The 19,337-nt window shown below is 48.3% G+C and overlaps 1 protein-coding gene across 3 annotated transcripts in view; it reads left to right on the top strand.

Moving 5' to 3' along the window:
• The window catches only part of LOC137561242 (myogenesis-regulating glycosidase-like), a 32,128-nt gene extending 16,423 nt beyond the window's left edge, over nucleotides 1-15,705 (top strand). For 2 of the 3 annotated variants that reach the window (XM_068272521.1, XM_068272508.1), the window contains exon 2: nucleotides 12,406-15,705. In XM_068272521.1, coding sequence (XP_068128622.1) covers nucleotides 12,481-14,505 — 2,025 coding nt within the window. In that variant the 5' untranslated portion in view covers nucleotides 12,406-12,480 and the 3' untranslated portion in view covers nucleotides 14,506-15,705. Of the gene's footprint in view, nucleotides 1-2,372; nucleotides 2,492-12,405 lie in introns of those variants that run through there. The other variant, XM_068272515.1, reaches the window with a different exon arrangement.
• The last annotated feature ends 3,632 nt before the right edge of the window (nucleotides 15,706-19,337 follow it).

Raw genomic sequence — 19,337 nt, forward strand, 5'->3', positions numbered from 1 at the left:
GCCGTACACAGTGCCTGCAAGGTGAGGCCTTACACAGTGCCTGCAGGGGGAGGCCGTACACAGTGCCTGCAGGGGGAGGCCGTACACGGTGCCTGCAGGGGGAGGCCGTACACGGTGCCTGCAGGGGGAGGCCGTACACGGTGCCTGCAGGGGGAGGCCGTACACGGTGCCTGCAGGGGGAGGCCGTACACGGTGCCTGCAGGGGGAGGCCGTACACGGTGCCTGCAGGGGGAGGCCGTACACGGTGCCTGCAGGGGGAGGCCGTACACGGTGCCTGCAGGGGGAGGCCGTACACGGTGCCTGCAGGGGGAGGCCGTACACGGTGCTGCAGGGGGAGGCCGTACACGGTGCTGCAGGGGGAGGCCGTACACGGTGCCTGCAGGGGGAGGCCGTACACGGTGCCTGCAGGGGGAGGCCGTACACGGTGCCTGCAGGGGGAGGCCGTACACGGTGCCTGCAGGGGGAGGCCGTACACGGTGCCTGCAGGGGGAGGCCGTACACGGTGCCTGCAGGGGGAGGCCGTACACGGTGCCTGCAGGGTGAGGCCGTACACGGTGCCTGCAGGGGGAGGCCGTACACGGTGCCTGCAGGGGGAGGCCGTACACGGTGCCTGCAGGGTGAGGCCGTACACGGTGCCTGCAGGGGGAGGCCGTACACGGTGCCTGCAGGGGGAGGCCGCACACGGTGCCTGCAGAGTGAGGCCGTACACGGTGCCTGCAGGGGGAGGCCGTACACGGTGCCTGCAGGGGGAGGCCGTACACGGTGCCTGCAGGGGGAGGCCGTACACGGTGCCTGCAGGGTGAGGCCGTACACGGTGCCTGCAGGGTGAGGCCGTACACGGTGCCTGCAGGGGGAGGCCGTACACAGTGCCTGCAGGGTGAGGCCGTACACAGTGCTGCAGGGGGAGGCCGTACACAGTGCCTGCAGGGTGAGGCCGTACACGGTGCCTGCAGGGTGAGGCCGTACACGGTGCCTGCAGGGGGAGGCCGTACACGGTGCCTGCAGGGGGAGGCCGTACACAGTGCCTGCAAGGTGAGGCCGTACACGGTGCCTGCAGGGGGAGGCCGTACACGGTGCCTGCAGGGGGAGGCCGTACACGGTGCCTGCAGGGGGAGGCCGTACACGGTGCCTGCAGGGGGAGGCCGTACACGGTGCCTGCAGGGGGAGGCCGTACACGGTGCCTGCAGGGGGAGGCCGTACACGGTGCTGCAGGGGGAGGCCGTACACGGTGCCTGCAGGGGGAGGCCGTACACGGTGCCTGCAGGGGGAGGCCGTACACGGTGCCTGCAGGGGGAGGCCGTACACGGTGCCTGCAGGGGGAGGCCGTACACGGTGCCTGCAGGGGGAGGCCGTACACGGTGCCTGCAGGGGGAGGCCGTACACGGTGCCTGCAGGGGGAGGCCGTACACGGTGCCTGCAGGGGGAGGCCGTACACGGTGCCTGCAGGGGGAGGCCGTACACGGTGCCTGCAGGGGGAGGCCGTACACGGTGCCTGCAGGGGGAGGCCGTACACGGTGCCTGCAGGGTGAGGCCGTACACGGTGCCTGCAGGGGGAGGCCGTACACGGTGCCTGCAGGGGGAGGCCGTACACGGTGCCTGCAGGGGGAGGCCGTACACGGTGCCTGCAGGGGGAGGCCGTACACGGTGCCTGCAGGGGGAGGCCGCACACGGTGCCTGCAGGGGGAGGCCGCACACGGTGCCTGCAGGGGGAGGCCGTACACGGTGCCTGCAGGGGGAGGCCGTACACGGTGCCTGCAGGGTGAGGCCGTACACGGTGCCTGCAGGGGGAGGCCGTACACGGTGCCTGCAGGGTGAGGCCGTACACAGTGCTGCAGGGGGAGGCCGTACACGGTGCCTGCAGGGTGAGGCCGTACACGGTGCCTGCAGGGGGAGGCCGTACACGGTGCCTGCAGGGTGAGGCCGTACACAGTGCTGCAGGGGGAGGCCGTACACAGTGCCTGCAGGGTGAGGCCGTACACGGTGCCTGCAGGGTGAGGCCGTACACGGTGCCTGCAGGGGGAGGCCGTACACAGTGCCTGCAGGGTGAGGCCATACACGGTGCCTGCAGGGTGAGGCCGTACACGGTGCCTGCAGGGGGAGGCCGTACACAGTGCCTGCAGGGTGAGGCCGTACATAGTGCCTGAATCTCTTCCCTGTTGCTGAGCTTCAGTAGAGATCCTGGGAAGGGCACGCTCTCCTCACATCTCTGTGTAATTATTAATAGCTGTGTTCCTGGCACATTGTACCAACTAGCACAGAGCTGGAATCTGTCCTGGCAGATATACCCGTCTCTATTTCCAGCACGGCAGCGTGACCGCCGTCCTCTCAGTGTGTCTGCACCGGGGGGATGCCGACCTCACGCGGCACATCTGTCTGCACTGGGGGGGCGCCGACCTCACGCGGCACATCTGTCTGCATCGGGGAGATGACGTGTGAGCGGATTACCAACATCCCGATACCGATATTATAATGTTCTGATGAGGATCTCTATGTGAGTAGAATAGAGGTGTCTATGAAGAACAGTGCTTCTTTCACACACTTTGGGGACACATCAGCAATTAACTGTGACTGTGGTGAGGACATTAGAGTGTAAGCTCCTCTGGTGCAGAGACTGAGGAGAATGGATCAGTGATCTCTGTACAGCGCTGTGGAATATGTCAGAGCTATATAAATGTATAATAATAATAGTGTGTGACTGTGGTGAGGACATTAGAGTGTAAGCTCATCTGGTGCAGAGACTGAGGAGAATGGATCAGTGATCTCTGTACAGCGCTGGGGTATATGTCAGAGCTATATAAATGTATAATAATAGTGTGTGACTGTGGTGAGGACATTAGAGTGTAAGCTCCTCTGGTGCAGAGACTGATGGGAATGGATCAGTGATCTCTGTACAGCGCTGTGGAATATGTCAGAGCTATATAAATGTATAATAATAATAGTGTGTGACTGTGGTGAGGACATTAGAGTGTAAGCTCCTCTGGTGCAGAGACTGATGGGAATGGATCAGTGATCTCTGTACAGCGCTGTGGAATATGTCAGAGCTATATAAATGTATAATAATAATAGTGTGTGACTGTGGTGAGGACATTAGAGTGTAAGCTCCTCTGGTGCAGAGACTGATGGGAATGGATCAGTGATCTCTGTACAGTGCTGTGGAATATGTCAGAGCTATATAAATGTATAATAATAATAGTGTGTGACTGTGGTGAGGATATTAGAGTGTAAGTTCCTCTGGTGCAGAGACTGATGGGAATAGATCAGTGATCTCTGTACAGCGCTGTGGTATATGTCAGAGCTACAGTATATAAATGTATAATAATAATAGCGTGTGTCTGTGGTGAGGACATTCGAGTGTAAGCTCCTCTGGTGCAGAGACTGAAGGGAATGGTTCAGTGATCTCTGTACAGTGCTGTGGAATATGTCAGAGCTATATAAATGTATAATAATAATAGTGTGTGACTGTGGTGAGGACATTAGAGTGTAAGCTCATCTGGTGCAGAGACTGAGGAGAATGGATCAGTGATCTCTGTACAGCGCTGTGGTATATGTCAGAGCTATATAAATGTATAATAATAATAGTGTGTGACTGTGGTGAGGACATTAGAGTGTAAGCTCCTCTGGTGCAGAGACTGATGGGAATGGATCAGTGATCTCTGTACAGCGCTGTGGAATATGTCAGAGCTATATAAATGTATAATAATAGTGTGTGACTGTGGTGAGGACATTAGAGTGTAAGCTCCTCTGGTGCAGAGGCTGATGGGAATGGATCAGTGATCTCTGTACAGCGATGTGGAATAGGTCAGAGCTATATAAATGTATAATAATAATAGTGTGTGACTGTGGTGAGGACATTAGAGTGTAAGCTCCTCTGGTGCAGAGACTGATGGGAATGGATCAGTGATCTCTGTACAGCGCTGTGGAATATGTCAGAGCTATATAAATGTATAATAATAATAGTGTGTGACTGTGGTGAGGACATTAGAGTGTAAGTTCCTCTGGTGCAGAGACTGATGGGAATGGATCAGTGATCTCTGTACAGCGCTGTGGAATATGTCAGAGCTATATAAATGTATAATAATAATAGTGTGTGACTGTGGTGAGGACATTAGAGTGTAAGCTCCTCTGGTGCAGAGACTGACGGGAATGGATCAGTGATCTCTGTACAGCGCTGTGGAATATGTCAGAGCTATATAAATGTATAATAATAATAGTGTGTGACTGTGGTGAGGACATTAGAGTGTAAGCTCCTCTGGTGCAGAGACTGATGGGAATGGATCAGTGATCTCTGTACAGCGCTGTGGAATATGTCAGAGCTATATAAATGTATAATAATAATAGTGTGTGACTGTGGTGAGGACATTAGAGTGTAAGCTCCTCTGGTGCAGAGACTGATGGGAATGGATCAGTGATCTCTGTACAGCACTGTGGAATATGTCAGAGCTATGTAGAAGAATAATTGTTTTACTGATTCATCAGATCCGCTGTCAGACTCTTTCCTGGCAGTTGGCAGTAGACATGCAGAGTGTAACCATACTTTGCTATGATTCCGCTCAATCATCTGTTTTCACTGTGTCTGGTTTTATCCACTGTGTTACCGCTACACACACATCTGATTGTTACGTACAACAGACCAGAGGTGTATCTAGAGGGGTACAGGCATGGCTCATGCCATGGGCGCCACAGCACCATAAGCACAATGCCTGCCCCTGTGCTGCACTCCCATGCCTGCCCCTGTGCTGCACCCCCCATGCCTGCCCCTGTGCTGCACCCCCATGCCTGCCCCTGTGCTGTACTCCATGCCTGCCCTTGTGCTGCACCCCCATGCCTGCTTCTGTGCTGCACCTCCATGCCTGCCCCTGTGCTGCACCCCCATGCCTGCCCCTGTGCCTCTCTGTCACTCAGACCTGAGATCAGATTAATTCTGTTATCTGGGGAACAAAGCTACTTAAAGGGTACCAGAGCTTAGCAAATACATACCTGGGGCTTCCTCCAGCCCCATGCGCACAGATCGCTCCCAAGCTGCCGTCCTCAGTCTTCTCCCTCTTCGGTACCGGGTCCCGTAACTTCAGCCAGTCACGGCCAGTCTGTGCAACAGAAGTGTGCCCTCTACGTATCTCTCCAGCGGCTGCGATGCGCACAATCTGTGCGCATGGGGCTGGAGGAAGCCCCAGGTATGTATAAAACTTTTATATTTGCTCAGCTCTGGTACACTTTAACCTCCTTAGCCGTATGTATGACACTGTGTCGGGCATATCGCTTTGTGGCCCCAGGAGTCCCCAATAAATAAATAATTGTGCCAAATGAATGTAAATCCTCTAGCTAGCACTAGGCTAGGTGGAAGAAGTCTCCGGCAGCCCCTGATCCCCCCCCGTTTATATATTACCCCCCTCTGGATCCAGCGATCGCGCATCCTCCCGGCACAGCTCCGGTCCCTCTTTGGGGAGGATTGGGTTTGCGCATGACGTCATGTACGATCCTCCCCATAGTGAAGACCGGAGCTGTCCGGGGAGGCTGCGCCGATTGCTGGATCCAGGCTGGGTAATGTATAAACGGGGGGATCGGCGGGGATCGGGGGCTGCCGGAGACTTCTTCCACCTAGCCTAGTGCTAGCTAGAGGATTTACATTCATTTGGCACAATTATTAAAAAATCAGGCAAAAGTAACAAAACCTCCTGAGCGGCGTAACGCCCAGGAGGTTAACTTATGTATGAAGGGCGCATTTGGCTTAGTGTTAGAAAAGAGGACAGAGAGGAAATAAGAATAGATATTTCCAAAAAAAGAAACTTCAGTAATATTCCGGGCCAATGTCACGATCGCTTCTGCAGCTTGTACTGCTGGCTGCAGTGGTATTGCAGCCCAAGCAGTTCTGAGTTCATTGCATGCATTTGCTTGCATAGTTGCTGATTCCATCTGCAGTTGCTCTGTAGTTCTGGCCAGCTCAGGATTGAATGATTACCATTCAGCTGTGTGGGAATCTGCAGGTCTGCTCCCATTGGATGACCTCAGTATAAAGATCTGCTTCCTGCAGTGATCCACGGGCTGTCATAGTTTCAGATCAGTCTGTTACTCTGTCTGGGCCCCCCCGTTCCTAGTCCGTGTGGACTGCACTGACTCCTGCGTAGGGGTCAGTGAGTCCTTCTAGTCCTGTTCCTGGTTATCAGTATTTGTTACTTTGCTAGTCTTGCATCATATATTGGTTTATCACCGATATACAGTATACGCATACTAGCACGTTTATTTTCCTTGTATTCATGTTACGTTAATACATCAGTGTCGCTGATATATACGTACCCTAACTGTTTATATCCTGTGTTCAGTCAGTCAGTTTCCAGCACGTTTCGGTAGGTTGCGCTTAGTGTGATCACCCGTGCTTAGTTAGTTCAGTCCTGTTCCTGTTACCTTGCGTGGATTGCGCTCACTTCTGTGTAGAAGTAGCGAATCCTTCCTAGTCCTGTTCCTGTTACCTTGCATGGATTGCGCTCACTTCTGCGTAGAAGTAGCGAGTCCTTCTGAGTCCTGTTCCTGTTACCTTGCGTGGATTGCGCTCACTTCTGCGTAGAAGTAGCGAATCCTTCCTACTCCTGTTCCCTGTAGTGCTCCAGTTCCTAGCCAGTGTTCCTTGCTTATGTTATATATCAGTTCATTGCCAATATATACATATGTTAGTTAGTCGTTTGTAGTTTCATTGATAGCTGTAATCGTAATATGCTAGGAAATCATACCTATTGTATATTTGTGTGTATTACGTCTGCCTGCCTTGACTCTGCTATTTCCTGACTATTCTGTCCTGTCCTTGTGAGGCACGCCACCGCTGCAATCGCATTGGCTGCCTCATTCCAGTCTGTCTTGTTATGGACGCTTGCTGTCACTTAAGCAGTGACTAGTTAAGCAAGCGTTCATTCTGTCTGCCTGTCCTGATCTTCTGAGTCCTGGTTTATGCACTCAGCGCTACCTTGCGCTGAGCTACTATAGTGAAAGTATTGATTGTGGCGGTTCGGATCTACGCCTGCTCTGTGCGCCACAATCTCCTACGGGAGTCAGTCCTCTCCTCCACTACACTGGGGATATCCTGGTTCCTTGTGCTAGCGTGTGTACCTCCTTCACGTCAGCATATACACGTGCTGACTGTGGAGAATTTACCACCAAGCGTAACAGCCAAAAAGCACTGGCAACCATAGCACATGTATGTGAGAAAGTATGCTGTTTTTAGATGGGAAGGGGGCTCCGACTTTAGGTTGAAATCTCAGTGTTTGCCATAATACCCAGATTTCATCCTATAGAATGATTCACTTGTGCTGCTGCAGATCCTGGAGCCCTCCCTATACATACTAGATGGGTCTGCTTCAGACGGGAGAAACCCAGCTTTTCATCACCTGTAATGTATAGATTTCCCGGTCAAACAAGCTGTGTTTTCCTAACCTCTCAGTAACGGAAAGTGAATATTATCTGGGGATATGAGTGGCCGTTCACCCTGCAGAGTGGATGTTTGCTCTGCTGCTTAGGTTCTGTTTGAGCATCACACAAAGTGATTATCAGAAAACAATAGCACTCCCTGTCCCGAGAACACCTGGCCTGGCCATATGCCTTCTAGCAGGCTCCTCACCCCCATCCTGCACCGAGAACACCTGGCCTGGCCATATGCCTTATAACGGGCTCCTCCTCTCCCCACGTCCCCTATCGCCACACTTTCCATTCCAGCTGGAGGCATCGTTCCAGCACTGCTCACGCCATGGTCAAAGTCAACCTCAGGACACGGTGTCAGCACTTAGAGTGGAAATAGGAGCTGCTATCCTCTGCTTTCTTAACTTATTGACTTCAGTGCTTAACCACTTGCCGACCAAGTGGTTTCCTATTGATCTGTGCTGGGTGGGCTCTTCAGCCCCCAGCACAGATCGTATTGCAGGCAGGGCGATCAGACTTCCCCCCCCCCTTTTTTCCCCACTAGTGGGATGTCCTGCTGGGGGGGGTCTGATCGCCGCCGCTCTGCTGTGCCTTGTGGGGGGGGGGGGGAGGGGGGGCTCCTCAAAGCCCCCCTCCGCAGCGCTATTCCCCCCTCCCTCTCCTTCCCTCCCTCTCCTTCCCTCCCTCTCCCTGGCTCTGTAGGCAGTACAGGACGGCGATACGTCCTGTACCGCCTCTGATAGGCTTCAGCCTATCAGACCGCGGCGATCCCCGGCCTATCAGAGGCCGGGGATCGCCGATCTCCTTTACGGCGCTGCTGCAGCGCCGTGTAGTGTAAACACCGGGGATTTCTTCCCCGCGTGTTTACATTTCGCCTGCGAGCCGCGATCGTAGGCTCGCAGGCAGTTCACGGAGACACCCTCCGTGAACTGACATGGAACGGCCGCTCGAACGAGAGCCCGTTTCCATGGAAACCCACAGACAACCAGTCTACGCCAATCGGCGTTAGCTGGTCGTCAAGAGGTTAAAAATTAAGGGCCCTGGGCCCATATGCAATTCACTTTTTCACCTAAGTTTTCTGTTAGGTGATAGCTTCACAATTTGTTAATAAAATGTATTTTAAAACCCCAAGCAAGCAAGTAAGAAGATAATCAAAAAATTGTCAAACAAGTTTTTCAACTACTTTTTGGTATTTTTACAATTACAAAATGCTGAAAAGTTATTTTAAATACAAGATGAAAAATTATCTCCTAGGAGAAAACTCTGGAGAAAACGTTCATTGCATATGGGTCCATGTGTAATTAAGTTTTTTCCTGAGTTTTCTCCTAGGTGATAATTTCAAATTTGTAGAAAAAAAACGTCCTATAAACCACCAGCAAGCAAGAAAATACTCAAAAAAATGTTGATAGTATTTTTTTACTTACTTTTTGGTACTTCTTCCATTGCAAGGTGTTGAACTTGTTTTAAATCAAAGATGAAAAATTATTTCCTAAGAGAAAAACGTGATTGCATATGGGCCCTGGGGCCGATACAATTCACATTTTCTCCTAGGAGATAATTTTTCATCTTCTATTTATAATAACTTTTTAGCACTTTGCAATGGAAAAAGTACTAAAAAGTTGGTGAAAAAGTACTATTAAAATTATTTTGAGTACTTGTTTGCTTGCTGGTGGTTTAAAGGGCATTTTCTTGACACATTTGAAAATATCACCTTGTCAATAAAAGGCTTTTTAACCCCTTCGGGACCAGCACCCTCTGCCCCCTTAAGGACCAGAGGGTGCTGGTCCAGTAAACCGCCGCTTCCTGACGAATCGCCGCTAAAATCCGTCGGTCACGCCGCTCTATCCCCGCCGCAGGCTGCTCTCTCTGCCGTCGCTATGATGGCAGAGCGCTGTGCGCCGGTCAGGAGCCGCTTTCATTGGCTCCTGACCCTGTCACTCAATGTAAGCCAATGAGATTGGCTTACATGAATGACAGGGCCAGGAGCCAATGAAAACTGCTCCTGCCCGGCTCACAGTGCTCTGCCGTCATAGAGGCAGCAGGGCAGCACATTGCGGCGGAGATCGAGCGGCGGGGACGGGCGGGGGCGCGCGGTGAATGGGACGCAGAGTTTACGTCCGGTCAGAACCGCAGCGCCCCCTGCCTGCCGTAGATTTATACTGCGGAGGTCCGCAGGTAGTTAAGCAACCATGAAGCAAGAACATACACTGAATAATTATGGCAGTACTTTTCCATCTAATTTTAGTATTTTTTTCAATTGCAAAGTGCTGAAAAGTTTTTTTAAACAGAAAATCAAAAATGATCGCCTAGGAGAAAACTTAGGTGAAAAAGTGAATTGCATAAGGGCCCTAGGGTTTTCTCCTGAGTGATATTTTCACAACTTGTCATAAAATGCTGTTTAAAGAGTAACTGTCAGGCTGCAGAAGCTAATTTAAACCTCTATTCTCCTGTGTTAAACAGTTTAGAAGGAAGCTCAAAAGCCATTAGTGAAGATAAACATTTCAGTTACCTTTGATGTGTGCTTATCAGCAAGTCTGTTATAGACCCATAAAGACGCAAGCCGCAGCTAAACTGCAAAGCATTCTGGGGCCCTCCCCTCGGCTGCTAATGAGACGTTACAGAAGCTTGTAATCAGTCTAGCTGTGTAGCACTGATAAATCTCGGGGCAGAGTACTCTGCAGGAGTCAGCTATTGTTCCTAGCCACATGGCTCATTAATATTCACTGCACACCGTGTTGTTCAAGAACGAGCTTATCTGTGATCAGTAGGCAGGCAGGACATGACGACACATTTGACAGAAAAACATGGAGCCTGCCATGAGCTGTCATGAGCATCTATCTCTGCATATACTATATACAAATTCTGTGAAGTCCAAACGTGGACAGTGAAATGCATATGTAATGTAAGTACAGCCAATCTTTAGCTACTGATATATGTGTTTATTTTCTCTGAGACCTTATACCTAACAGCTCCTCTTTAAGCCGCCAGCAAGCAAGAAAAAACTCAAAATAAATTTGATAGTACTTTTTCACCAACTTTTGGGTACTTTTTCAATTGTAAAATTCTGAAAATTTAGTTTAAAGAGAAAATGATCTCCTAGGAGATAACTTAGGTGAAAAAATGAATTGCATATGAGCCCTGGGCCTATATGCAATTCACTTTTTCACTTGAGTTTTCTCCTAGGAGATAATTTTTCAACTTCTTTTTAAAATAACTTTTCAGCAATTTGTAATCTAAAAAGTACCAAAAAGTAAAGAAAAGGTATTATCAAAATTATTTTGAGTATTTTCTTGTTTGCTGGTGGCTTAAAAGGGATTTTATGACATGGTGTGAAAATGTCAACTTGGAGATATCTCAGGTGAAAAAGTGAATTGCATATGGGCCCTGGTATTTTAAATCACACTGACCCAAAACCAGTATCTAGATCAGGGCCCATATTCAATTAACTTTTTATCCTGAGTAACAGTAACTCCTGAAAAAATACAAGTACGTGAAAATGTAGTATAAGGCTGCTTTCACAGTAAGACGTTACAGGTGCACGTTAGTGCATCCTGTCACGCAGCCCACCGCACAGCAATGAAAAATCAATGGGCTGTTCACAGTGCACACGTTGCGTTACATTGTAACGCAGCACGTTTAAACAAAGTGCTGCATGCTGTACGTTATACTGGGCTAAGCCACGATAGACTGTTTACACATGCTCAGTAATGTTGGAGGAGGCGGTCTCCCCTCCTCCTCCGCGGCCAGCCACATGGCTAATTAATATTCACTGCACTCAGTGACATGCAGTGTTTACTTCCTGGAGCGGCCACTCTGTGCGGCGATTGGCCGGCAGAACCACATGATGCGGATCACGTGGTCTCCGCATCCCATAGCACAAAAAAGGAGCACCAAGAGCTGCATAACGCGGCTCTTGGTAGCGTCCTCCTACAACACCACCATGCGTTGCGTTAGGGGCACGTTATGCGACCTATAATGTCCCCTAAAACGCAACGTCCTGGTGGGAAAGAGGCCTTAAAATTATTCTGAGTATTGTCTTGCTTGCTGGTGGTTTAAAATACTTTTATGACAAGGGCCCATATGCAATTCACCTTTTCTCCTGAGGTTTCTCCCAGGTTTAGGAGAACATTTTTTATCTTCGATTTTATAATAACTTTTTAGCACTTTGTAATGGAAAACATACCAAACTGTAGGTGAAAAAGTACTATCAGTCTGCATTCACAGTGAGACTTTGGGCCATATGCAATTAACTTTTTCTCCTGGGAGATAATTTTTCATCTTTGATTTATATTAAGGTGCGGTTGCAACAGGATCTTAATTGCTAGGAGAATAGACCTTGTAGTTTTTGAGAACATTTTAAACTGGAAAGAAAAATGTTTTTTAAACTGTCATTTCTCTGAGTTTAAAAAACATTTTTCTTTGCATATTTAAAATCGATTTTTTCAAAAACTTCAAGATCTTTTTGAATATTTTTTTTTTTAACGTGTACCCATTATTCTCCTTAACATGTGTAGAAATTTTGGTAGCAATAGCATATATGGGGGCTTTGCTATTCATCGCCAAAGTCGGCACAAAATTATGCGTAAATTACACGAATGCTTATAAAAAATCAATTAACAATTTGTAATTATGTATAGGTGTAATTGCGAAAATTTATGAAAAATTTTGCATAATCGTAATTTAGATGATTACGATCATCACTGATCCTGATTCAAAACCTCCCAATACGGTAACATTTCATAAGGCCTCTTGCACACTACATGCGATTCTGATTTTTTTATATACCTCCAATTTTGGATTCCGATTAAAAATCTTAGCAGCACGCAGTAGTTTTTTTTTAATCTGAATCCAAAATCAGATCAGATAAAAAATCGGAATCTCATGTAGTGTGCAAGAGGCCTTAATCCCACTTGTAATCTTTTTGTGGTCTGATTCCACGTTTACTTTTGTTTTGCTTTAGTTGAAAGTGAGGGAAATGTGACCTTTTTTCTGTTTGCCTTGCAGATGTGATGTACCGATGAAAAGACAGAGAATGATTTAACCCAACAGAATAGTCCTCTGTTATCATCAGCTGCCATCATGTACACCTTCTATCCAGAAAGCATCACTCCAGCCAAGCAAAAGGTTGCCAAGGAGCAAAAACATCTGATTTGTGCCATCTTATTGGGCATTGTGCTGGTCATTTCTGCTGTGGTCTCCTGGTGCTACTACTCCGTCTCCCTCCGGAAGGCTGATCAGCTGAAAACCGAGTTGCTGTTTCTGAAGAAGGACGGGTTTGTTGTACACAACAGCCATGGGAGGGTGGTCTTCAGAATGGCTTTCCAATCCGGTGTTCTGGATTTAGATTCTTGCTCCAAGGAAGGGGCGATTTTGTCCTGTTCTAGATCAGAGAAAGGACCTTTAAAATTCTTTGTGCAGACTATAATCAAGGATAAAGAGACCGTGATGTGTTACCGAGTGCGCTGGGAGGAGTTTGTGGCTGACACATCTGTCCGGCACACCATGTACTGGGATAATGCCTACTGGTACGGAGGGGCTGAGTTGGGTATTCAACACTGGCCAATCAAATTAACCACAGACCAAGAACCCATTCCATTTATAACTGGTGATGTTTATGCATTCAGGAATGGCTTTGGTGGAATCTTGGAAAGCTACTGGCTTTCATCAAATGCTACAGCCATTAAAATTAATGCCTCAGTCCCTTTCCATCTTGGGTGGAACAGCACTGAGAAGACTTTTTTGCTCGAAGCAAGATATACTAATTCTCCTTACAAACCTTCCCCCGGAAAACAGCCCTTCCCTGAACTCAGCTACAGAGTATGCGTAGGGTCAGATGTGACCTCCATTCACAAGTACATGGTGAGAAGGTATTTCAACAAGCCCAGCCGGATACCTTCAGAAAGTGCATTCAAGTATCCGATCTGGTCAACATGGCCAGGCTACAAAACCAGGATGAATCAAAAGAAGCTTCTTAATTTCACAGAGAGCATAAAGAAATACAATTTTAACTACAGTCACATAGAAGTTGATGATATGTACACAAAGTATTATGGTGATTTTGATTTCGATCCAGCAAAGTTTCCAAATGCAACAGCTGTGTTCAGAAAGTTAAAGGAAGATGGGTTCAAGGTTACCCTTTGGATTCATCCCTTTGTCAACTACAACTCCTCCAACTTTGGCGTTGGCATAGAGAGGGGATTATTTGTAAAGGAACCTACTGGTCAGCTGCCTGCCATGGTTCAATGGTGGAATGGAATTGGAGCTATCCTTGACTTTACAAACCCTAGCACTAAAGAATGGTTTCAAGGTAACCTAAGACAACTTAGAACAAAGTATGGCATTTCTTCCTTTAAGTTCGTTGCTGGAGAAACCAGTTACCTCCCCAAACAATTCAGTACATTTCAACCCTTGACAGATCCCAACATGTTTAGTAGAAGGTACACAGAGATGGCTGACCAGTTTTATGACTTGGCTGAGCTCAGGGTTGGTTATCAGTCTCAGAACATATCATGCTTCTTCAGGATCGTTGATCGTAATTCAGTGTGGGGATATGAGCTTGGGTTGAAATCCCTTATACCCACCGTCCTCACCATCAGTATGCTTGGGTATCCCTTTATTCTTCCAGATATGATTGGTGGAAATTCTCGCAACAATTTTACAAAGGCTATGAAAGAACTCTACATACGGTGGTTGGAGGTGTCGGCGTTCATGCCCTCCATGCAGTTCTCCGTTCCACCATGGCTCTTCGATAAGGAAGTGGTTGAAATTGCTCAGAAATTTACCAAAATCCATGAGTCACTGGTGGCCCCTCTCCTGCTGGAGCTTGCTGGTGAGGTGACTAATACTGGTGACCCCATTATACGACCCATCTGGTGGATTGCTCCGAATGATGAAAACGCCCACAAAATTGATTCTCAGTTTCTTATTGGAGACACCCTAATGGTGGCTCCAGTCCTGGAGCCAGGAAAGCTGGAACGGGATGTGTATCTTCCAACTGGCAAGTGGCGCAGTTACAAAGGCGAGCTCTATCAAAGGACCCCCATTCTTCTGACGGACTACCCTGTAGATTTGGATGAAGTGGCTTATTTCACTTGGGTAGCTTAACTAATATGTTCAATAATCAGCAGTTAAGCCAACTGACACACGTCTTCTCTTAGCCATAGCACCAGCATAACCTTGTACAAGCAATAGGTGCTGATCTAATTCTGTAGCACCTTTCCTCAAGTACCTTTGCCAGGCCAGGATATCATCATATCTCCATGCCCTCAGAAGTTGTGGCCAGCAGGGATGAGCAGAAGAATGAGATTCAGTTTTGCCCGCCATGAAACTGGACCAGCTTGTTAGTGTGGACTGGCAGCAGCAGATGGTTAACGTGCCTATATTGTCATCTCTTGCTGATGCGCTGCACGCTGCTCTCCAGCTTCCTGACACTTCTGCTCTCGCCTAAACATCACTGATGGCCACTGAAACAAGATGGCAATAATGTAATGTAACCATGAATGTTTCACTGACTAAAAACTCAGCCTGGCCAGCTAGAAGCACTTGAGGAAGAGTGGATGCCCAGTGTTGATATGCTTTAAATCTCTCTGATGTTGAAACATTAAGCTTTAAGCACTTTATCTGCCCTGCCAAGTCCAAAGGAGGCCTCAGGCAGGCCTTGCATGTATTACGGGAATCTTTGTCTTCTTTATAAGCTGAACATTTTTATTCTGAGTACTGGTAGTTATCTGGTTGACTAGCACAGAAGGTCCTGTGCTGCTGGCCAGTTCTCCAACCACCATCTTTGTAGATTCTTTGGTCTAGCCAGAAAAAAAGCCTAATGATCTATACAGGGAACGTCACCGGCTCTCACCACTATTCATCTCCTGACACCAGAGAGAGGTGCACATCTCATGCGATCCGAGCAATCTATCCCAATCTCTAGGCTTTCTGCTTATCTCAGAAATGGAACAGTTCTGGACCTTGGATAAGATTGCGTTATCTGGCTCTGAATACAGGCTGGACTGTGTTACAGGTTAATTTTGATGGTATTTTGGTTACAAGTTCTTCATTCATTTAGAGAAACAATCAAGCCATGACAGTCATATGGAGAGGGAGAAGAAATATTGAATATTTTTGATGGTGCTGCAAATTGAAAGACTGTTAATTTGCCACATTTTTGTTTTGTTTCTAAAAGTGAAAGCAGGCCCGCAGTGTTCTAGAGATGGCTGACTAAGGGTTTAAGTACTGCACAGAACTCGTGAACTGTCAACCGGATGATTGTTCGTAGCAGATCAGGTGGCAACTTAGGGCTTGATTCACAAAGCCGTGCAAACTGTTTAGCACGGGTGTGCTAAACAGTTAGCACGTGAAGTGCCGTTTGCGGAGTTTTGCGCGTGCAAAGTGCCGCGAATGGCACTTCACGTGTTAACTGTTTAGCACACCCGTGCTAAACAGTTTGCACAGCTTTGTGAATCAAGCCCTTAGTCTGCTCTCTGTGAGCTGTTCAGCAGTCAGCCTTTCGTTTATTTGACTAATAGCTATGGTATTTACCCACACTGGCTTGTAGCAGAGCCCAGAAAGTAGGCAATCGCTGCCGAATTGTCACCAAAAGTGATTGTGTAATGTAAGATAATTTAGGCAAGAGAGACCTGTATTCTTTGTTTTAAAAATGCACTAGTTTTCAACAACAGTCAAGCCACCACAGATTCCCAAAGACCTCAGGACTTTCCAGTAGATATGTACCCTCCAAACCCTCTCCCCAGACTAACTATATTTGCACTTTGTCTGACAAGGTAGGGTACGGGGTATTGGCTACTCTTTTTCCGGTTACTTTATAATAATTCAGATATGCAGTCTAGTATTTGGTGGGGTTATTGGTGTTTCTACCCCGTCATTTGCCTAACCCTAACCAATACCCTTAATGAAGCCCCTTTCCCTGATGCTTCAAACCCTCTTCCTGATACCTAACCTTAACGCCTTATATTCATGTTAACCCCCTTTGACACCTAACATCAACCTCCCCCTTAAAGAGGAACTCCAGCCTAAACAAACATACTGTCATTAAGTTACATTAGTTATGTTAATTAAAATAGATAGGTAATATAATCTCTTACCCACGCTGTTTTAAAAGAACAGGCAAAAGTTTGTGATTTCATGGGGGCTGCCATCTTTTTGGTTGAAAGAAGGTGACAGGGAGCATGAGACACAGTTCCAAGTGTCCTGCGTCCTGATCACTCCTCCCAGTTGCTAGGCAACGTGAATAACAACATAGGAAATCCCATCATGCTTTGCACAGCATCAGGGGAAAAAAGCCCGGGCAGTTTTCTTTAATGGGGCGGTGCTTAGCTAAAAATGCAGCTAAAAATGTGACTTCTATAAGAAAAACAAAGTTCTGATGCTGTGAAACTGTTAAAGAAACACCAAGCCTTTTTAGTTCTGCTGAGTAGATTTTTAGTCTGGAGGTTCACTTTAATATTAACCCGTTCACAATGTTTATATCTCACATTGTAACCCCAAAACCTAAAGCTAATACCCTATCACCTGACACTCACCATATTTACGTCTAATAGCCAATAACCATGACTAGTACACATTTGGTGTCTTTGGTGCTGCCACAAAATCATCCGTTTCTGTGCTGAACCGTTTCTTCTAAAGTTACGGGAGCCCAATCATTCCCCCAAAGACACGGTTCTAGTTGGGTCTCAATGGCTTATCGTACAGCAACGAAACAAACCCACATAATACAGCCTGTTCTCTGGCCTTCACCTCAATGCACAAGACAATGCATAGCCAGGTGAGGTTGGAGAAGTGGCTATAGTAGGAGCATGGTCAGATCCTGTAATCTTTGGGGATCTTCTGGGGCTTGCATGAATTTGTTTTTGACAATGCGTACTGAACTCACCTTCTTAAAGGAAAACTTAACTGAACGGGGGGTAAAGAGTTTCAATTACCTGGGGTCAATTACCTCCGGTCCCCCGCTGTCACTTTGTTTCGTTTTTGACGACTCACCAGTCGGCCGGCCACCATGCGTATTATTAGACGCATTCCCTACTGCAATTAGCGCTGTTGCGGACAACAAACATACGCGTTGCAGCATTCCACACGCGTAGATATATGGCAACGCGTATTTTTGTACGTGTTGCGTTGCGCAACAGCGCTAATTGCAGTAGGGAATGCGTCCAATAATACGCATGGCGGCCGGCCGACTGGTGAGTCGTCAAAAACGAAACTAAGTGACAGTGGGGGACCGGAGGATTCCAGAGTGGCCCAAGGGCCCAGGACTGCTGCAGGGGGCTGTTAATAGCCCCAGGTAAGTGAAACTCTTTACCCTCCGTTCAGTTAAGGTTCCCTTTAAGGCCACATGTTATATTCTTACCCTAGCTTTGTTTTTTCCTATAAGTGTTATTGCACACTAGTGGTGAGCTTTAATAGGAACGTTTGGCCTTTACTGGGCAGGACAAATCCCAGAACTTAAGCCTGGATTAGTCAGTACCACTGGATCTAAGAGGGATTTGTTCAGCGCTTTTCTGATCACCAGCAAAGCTCTGCTACTAATGTATCCCTATGGATACATTCACACAGCACGTTTTCGGGGGCAACTGCGCTGTGATTCTCGTTCTATTGAATGTGAATCACAAGCGAAAATCGCACTGAATCATGAGATTTTATCCGCAAATCGCGATTGCGGAATCGAACACAATCACGGGCAAGCGGCGCTCCAAGCGGCGAGTGTGAACTGGCCCTTAGGATAAAGTGTAGGATAATGTTTAAAGGATACCTGAAGTGGGGAAACAAAAATTTGCATACTCACCAAAGACGATGTAAGGCTCTGGACCCCTTAAAGGGAAGGTTCAGGGACTAGCTAAAAAAAATAAAAATCCATTTCCACTTACCTGGGGCTTCCTCCAGCCCGTGGCAGGCAGGAGGTGCCCTCGGCGCCGCTCCGCAGGCTCCCGGTGGTCTCCGGTGGCCAACCAGACCTGGCCAGGCCGGCGGCCAGGTCGGGCCTCTTCTGCGCTCCATGGTGCGTTCCACGCCGGCGCGCTGACGTCATCGGACGTCCTCCGGGCTGTACTGCGCAGGCTCAGTAGTTCTGAGCCTGCGCAGTACAACCCGGAGGACGTCCGATGACGTCAGCGCGCCGGCGTGGAACGCACCATGGAGCGCAGAAGAGGCCCGACCTGGCCGCCGGCCTGGCCAGGTCGGGTCGGCCACCGGGAGCCTGCGGAGCGGCGCCGAGGGCACCTCCTGCCTGCCACGGGCTGGAAGAAGGCCCAGGTAAGTGGAAATGGATTTTTATTTTTTTTTAGCTAGTCCCTGAACCTTCCCTTTAAAGCAGGTATGACCAAAGTCCGAGCCTGAGGGTTAAATGTGGCCCACCAATCCTTATCTGGTGGCCCCTGAAGTTCTCTAAAGTTGTTAATTCCATGCGGTCTGCATGCCGTTGATGTGGTGCCATATGAAGGTTCTACCGTGTATTGCCACTCTGCCTTCCCCTTTGATTGCCTGTAGGTTATCAGCCACCACTGTAGCAGTAGCAGCCATTGATTAGCAGCTGCCACTGTGCCAGCACCACTATGACTGCATAATGAAAGGGACTTGCCAACTACACACGGTATATGGGTTATTTCCATGAAAATGTTTTATTTGACAAAACTTGACAGGTTGTGTTTAATTTCACAAGTTCGACCCCCTAGCACTCTAAAGAATGGTGATATGGCCCTCGGCCTAAAAAGTTTGGACACCCTTGCCTTAGAGCTTTCCCAGTCCTTTCTGTGTCACATCGCTCCTCCACCTGACTACCCGTTGCAGCTAGTTGAAGAAGCCTTCGGGTTTCCTTGGAAGGCTTTGAAAATACTTGTGTCCCTGAGTATTTTTGAAGTTGAGCAGCTCCATATTCCTCATGCATATGGAGAGTGGAGCCGCTTGTCTTTGGAAGTACTCAGACACCTAAA

This window comes from Hyperolius riggenbachi, chromosome 1, assembly GCF_040937935.1.
Source record: "Hyperolius riggenbachi isolate aHypRig1 chromosome 1, aHypRig1.pri, whole genome shotgun sequence".
Lineage (NCBI taxonomy): Eukaryota > Metazoa > Chordata > Amphibia > Anura > Hyperoliidae > Hyperolius > Hyperolius riggenbachi.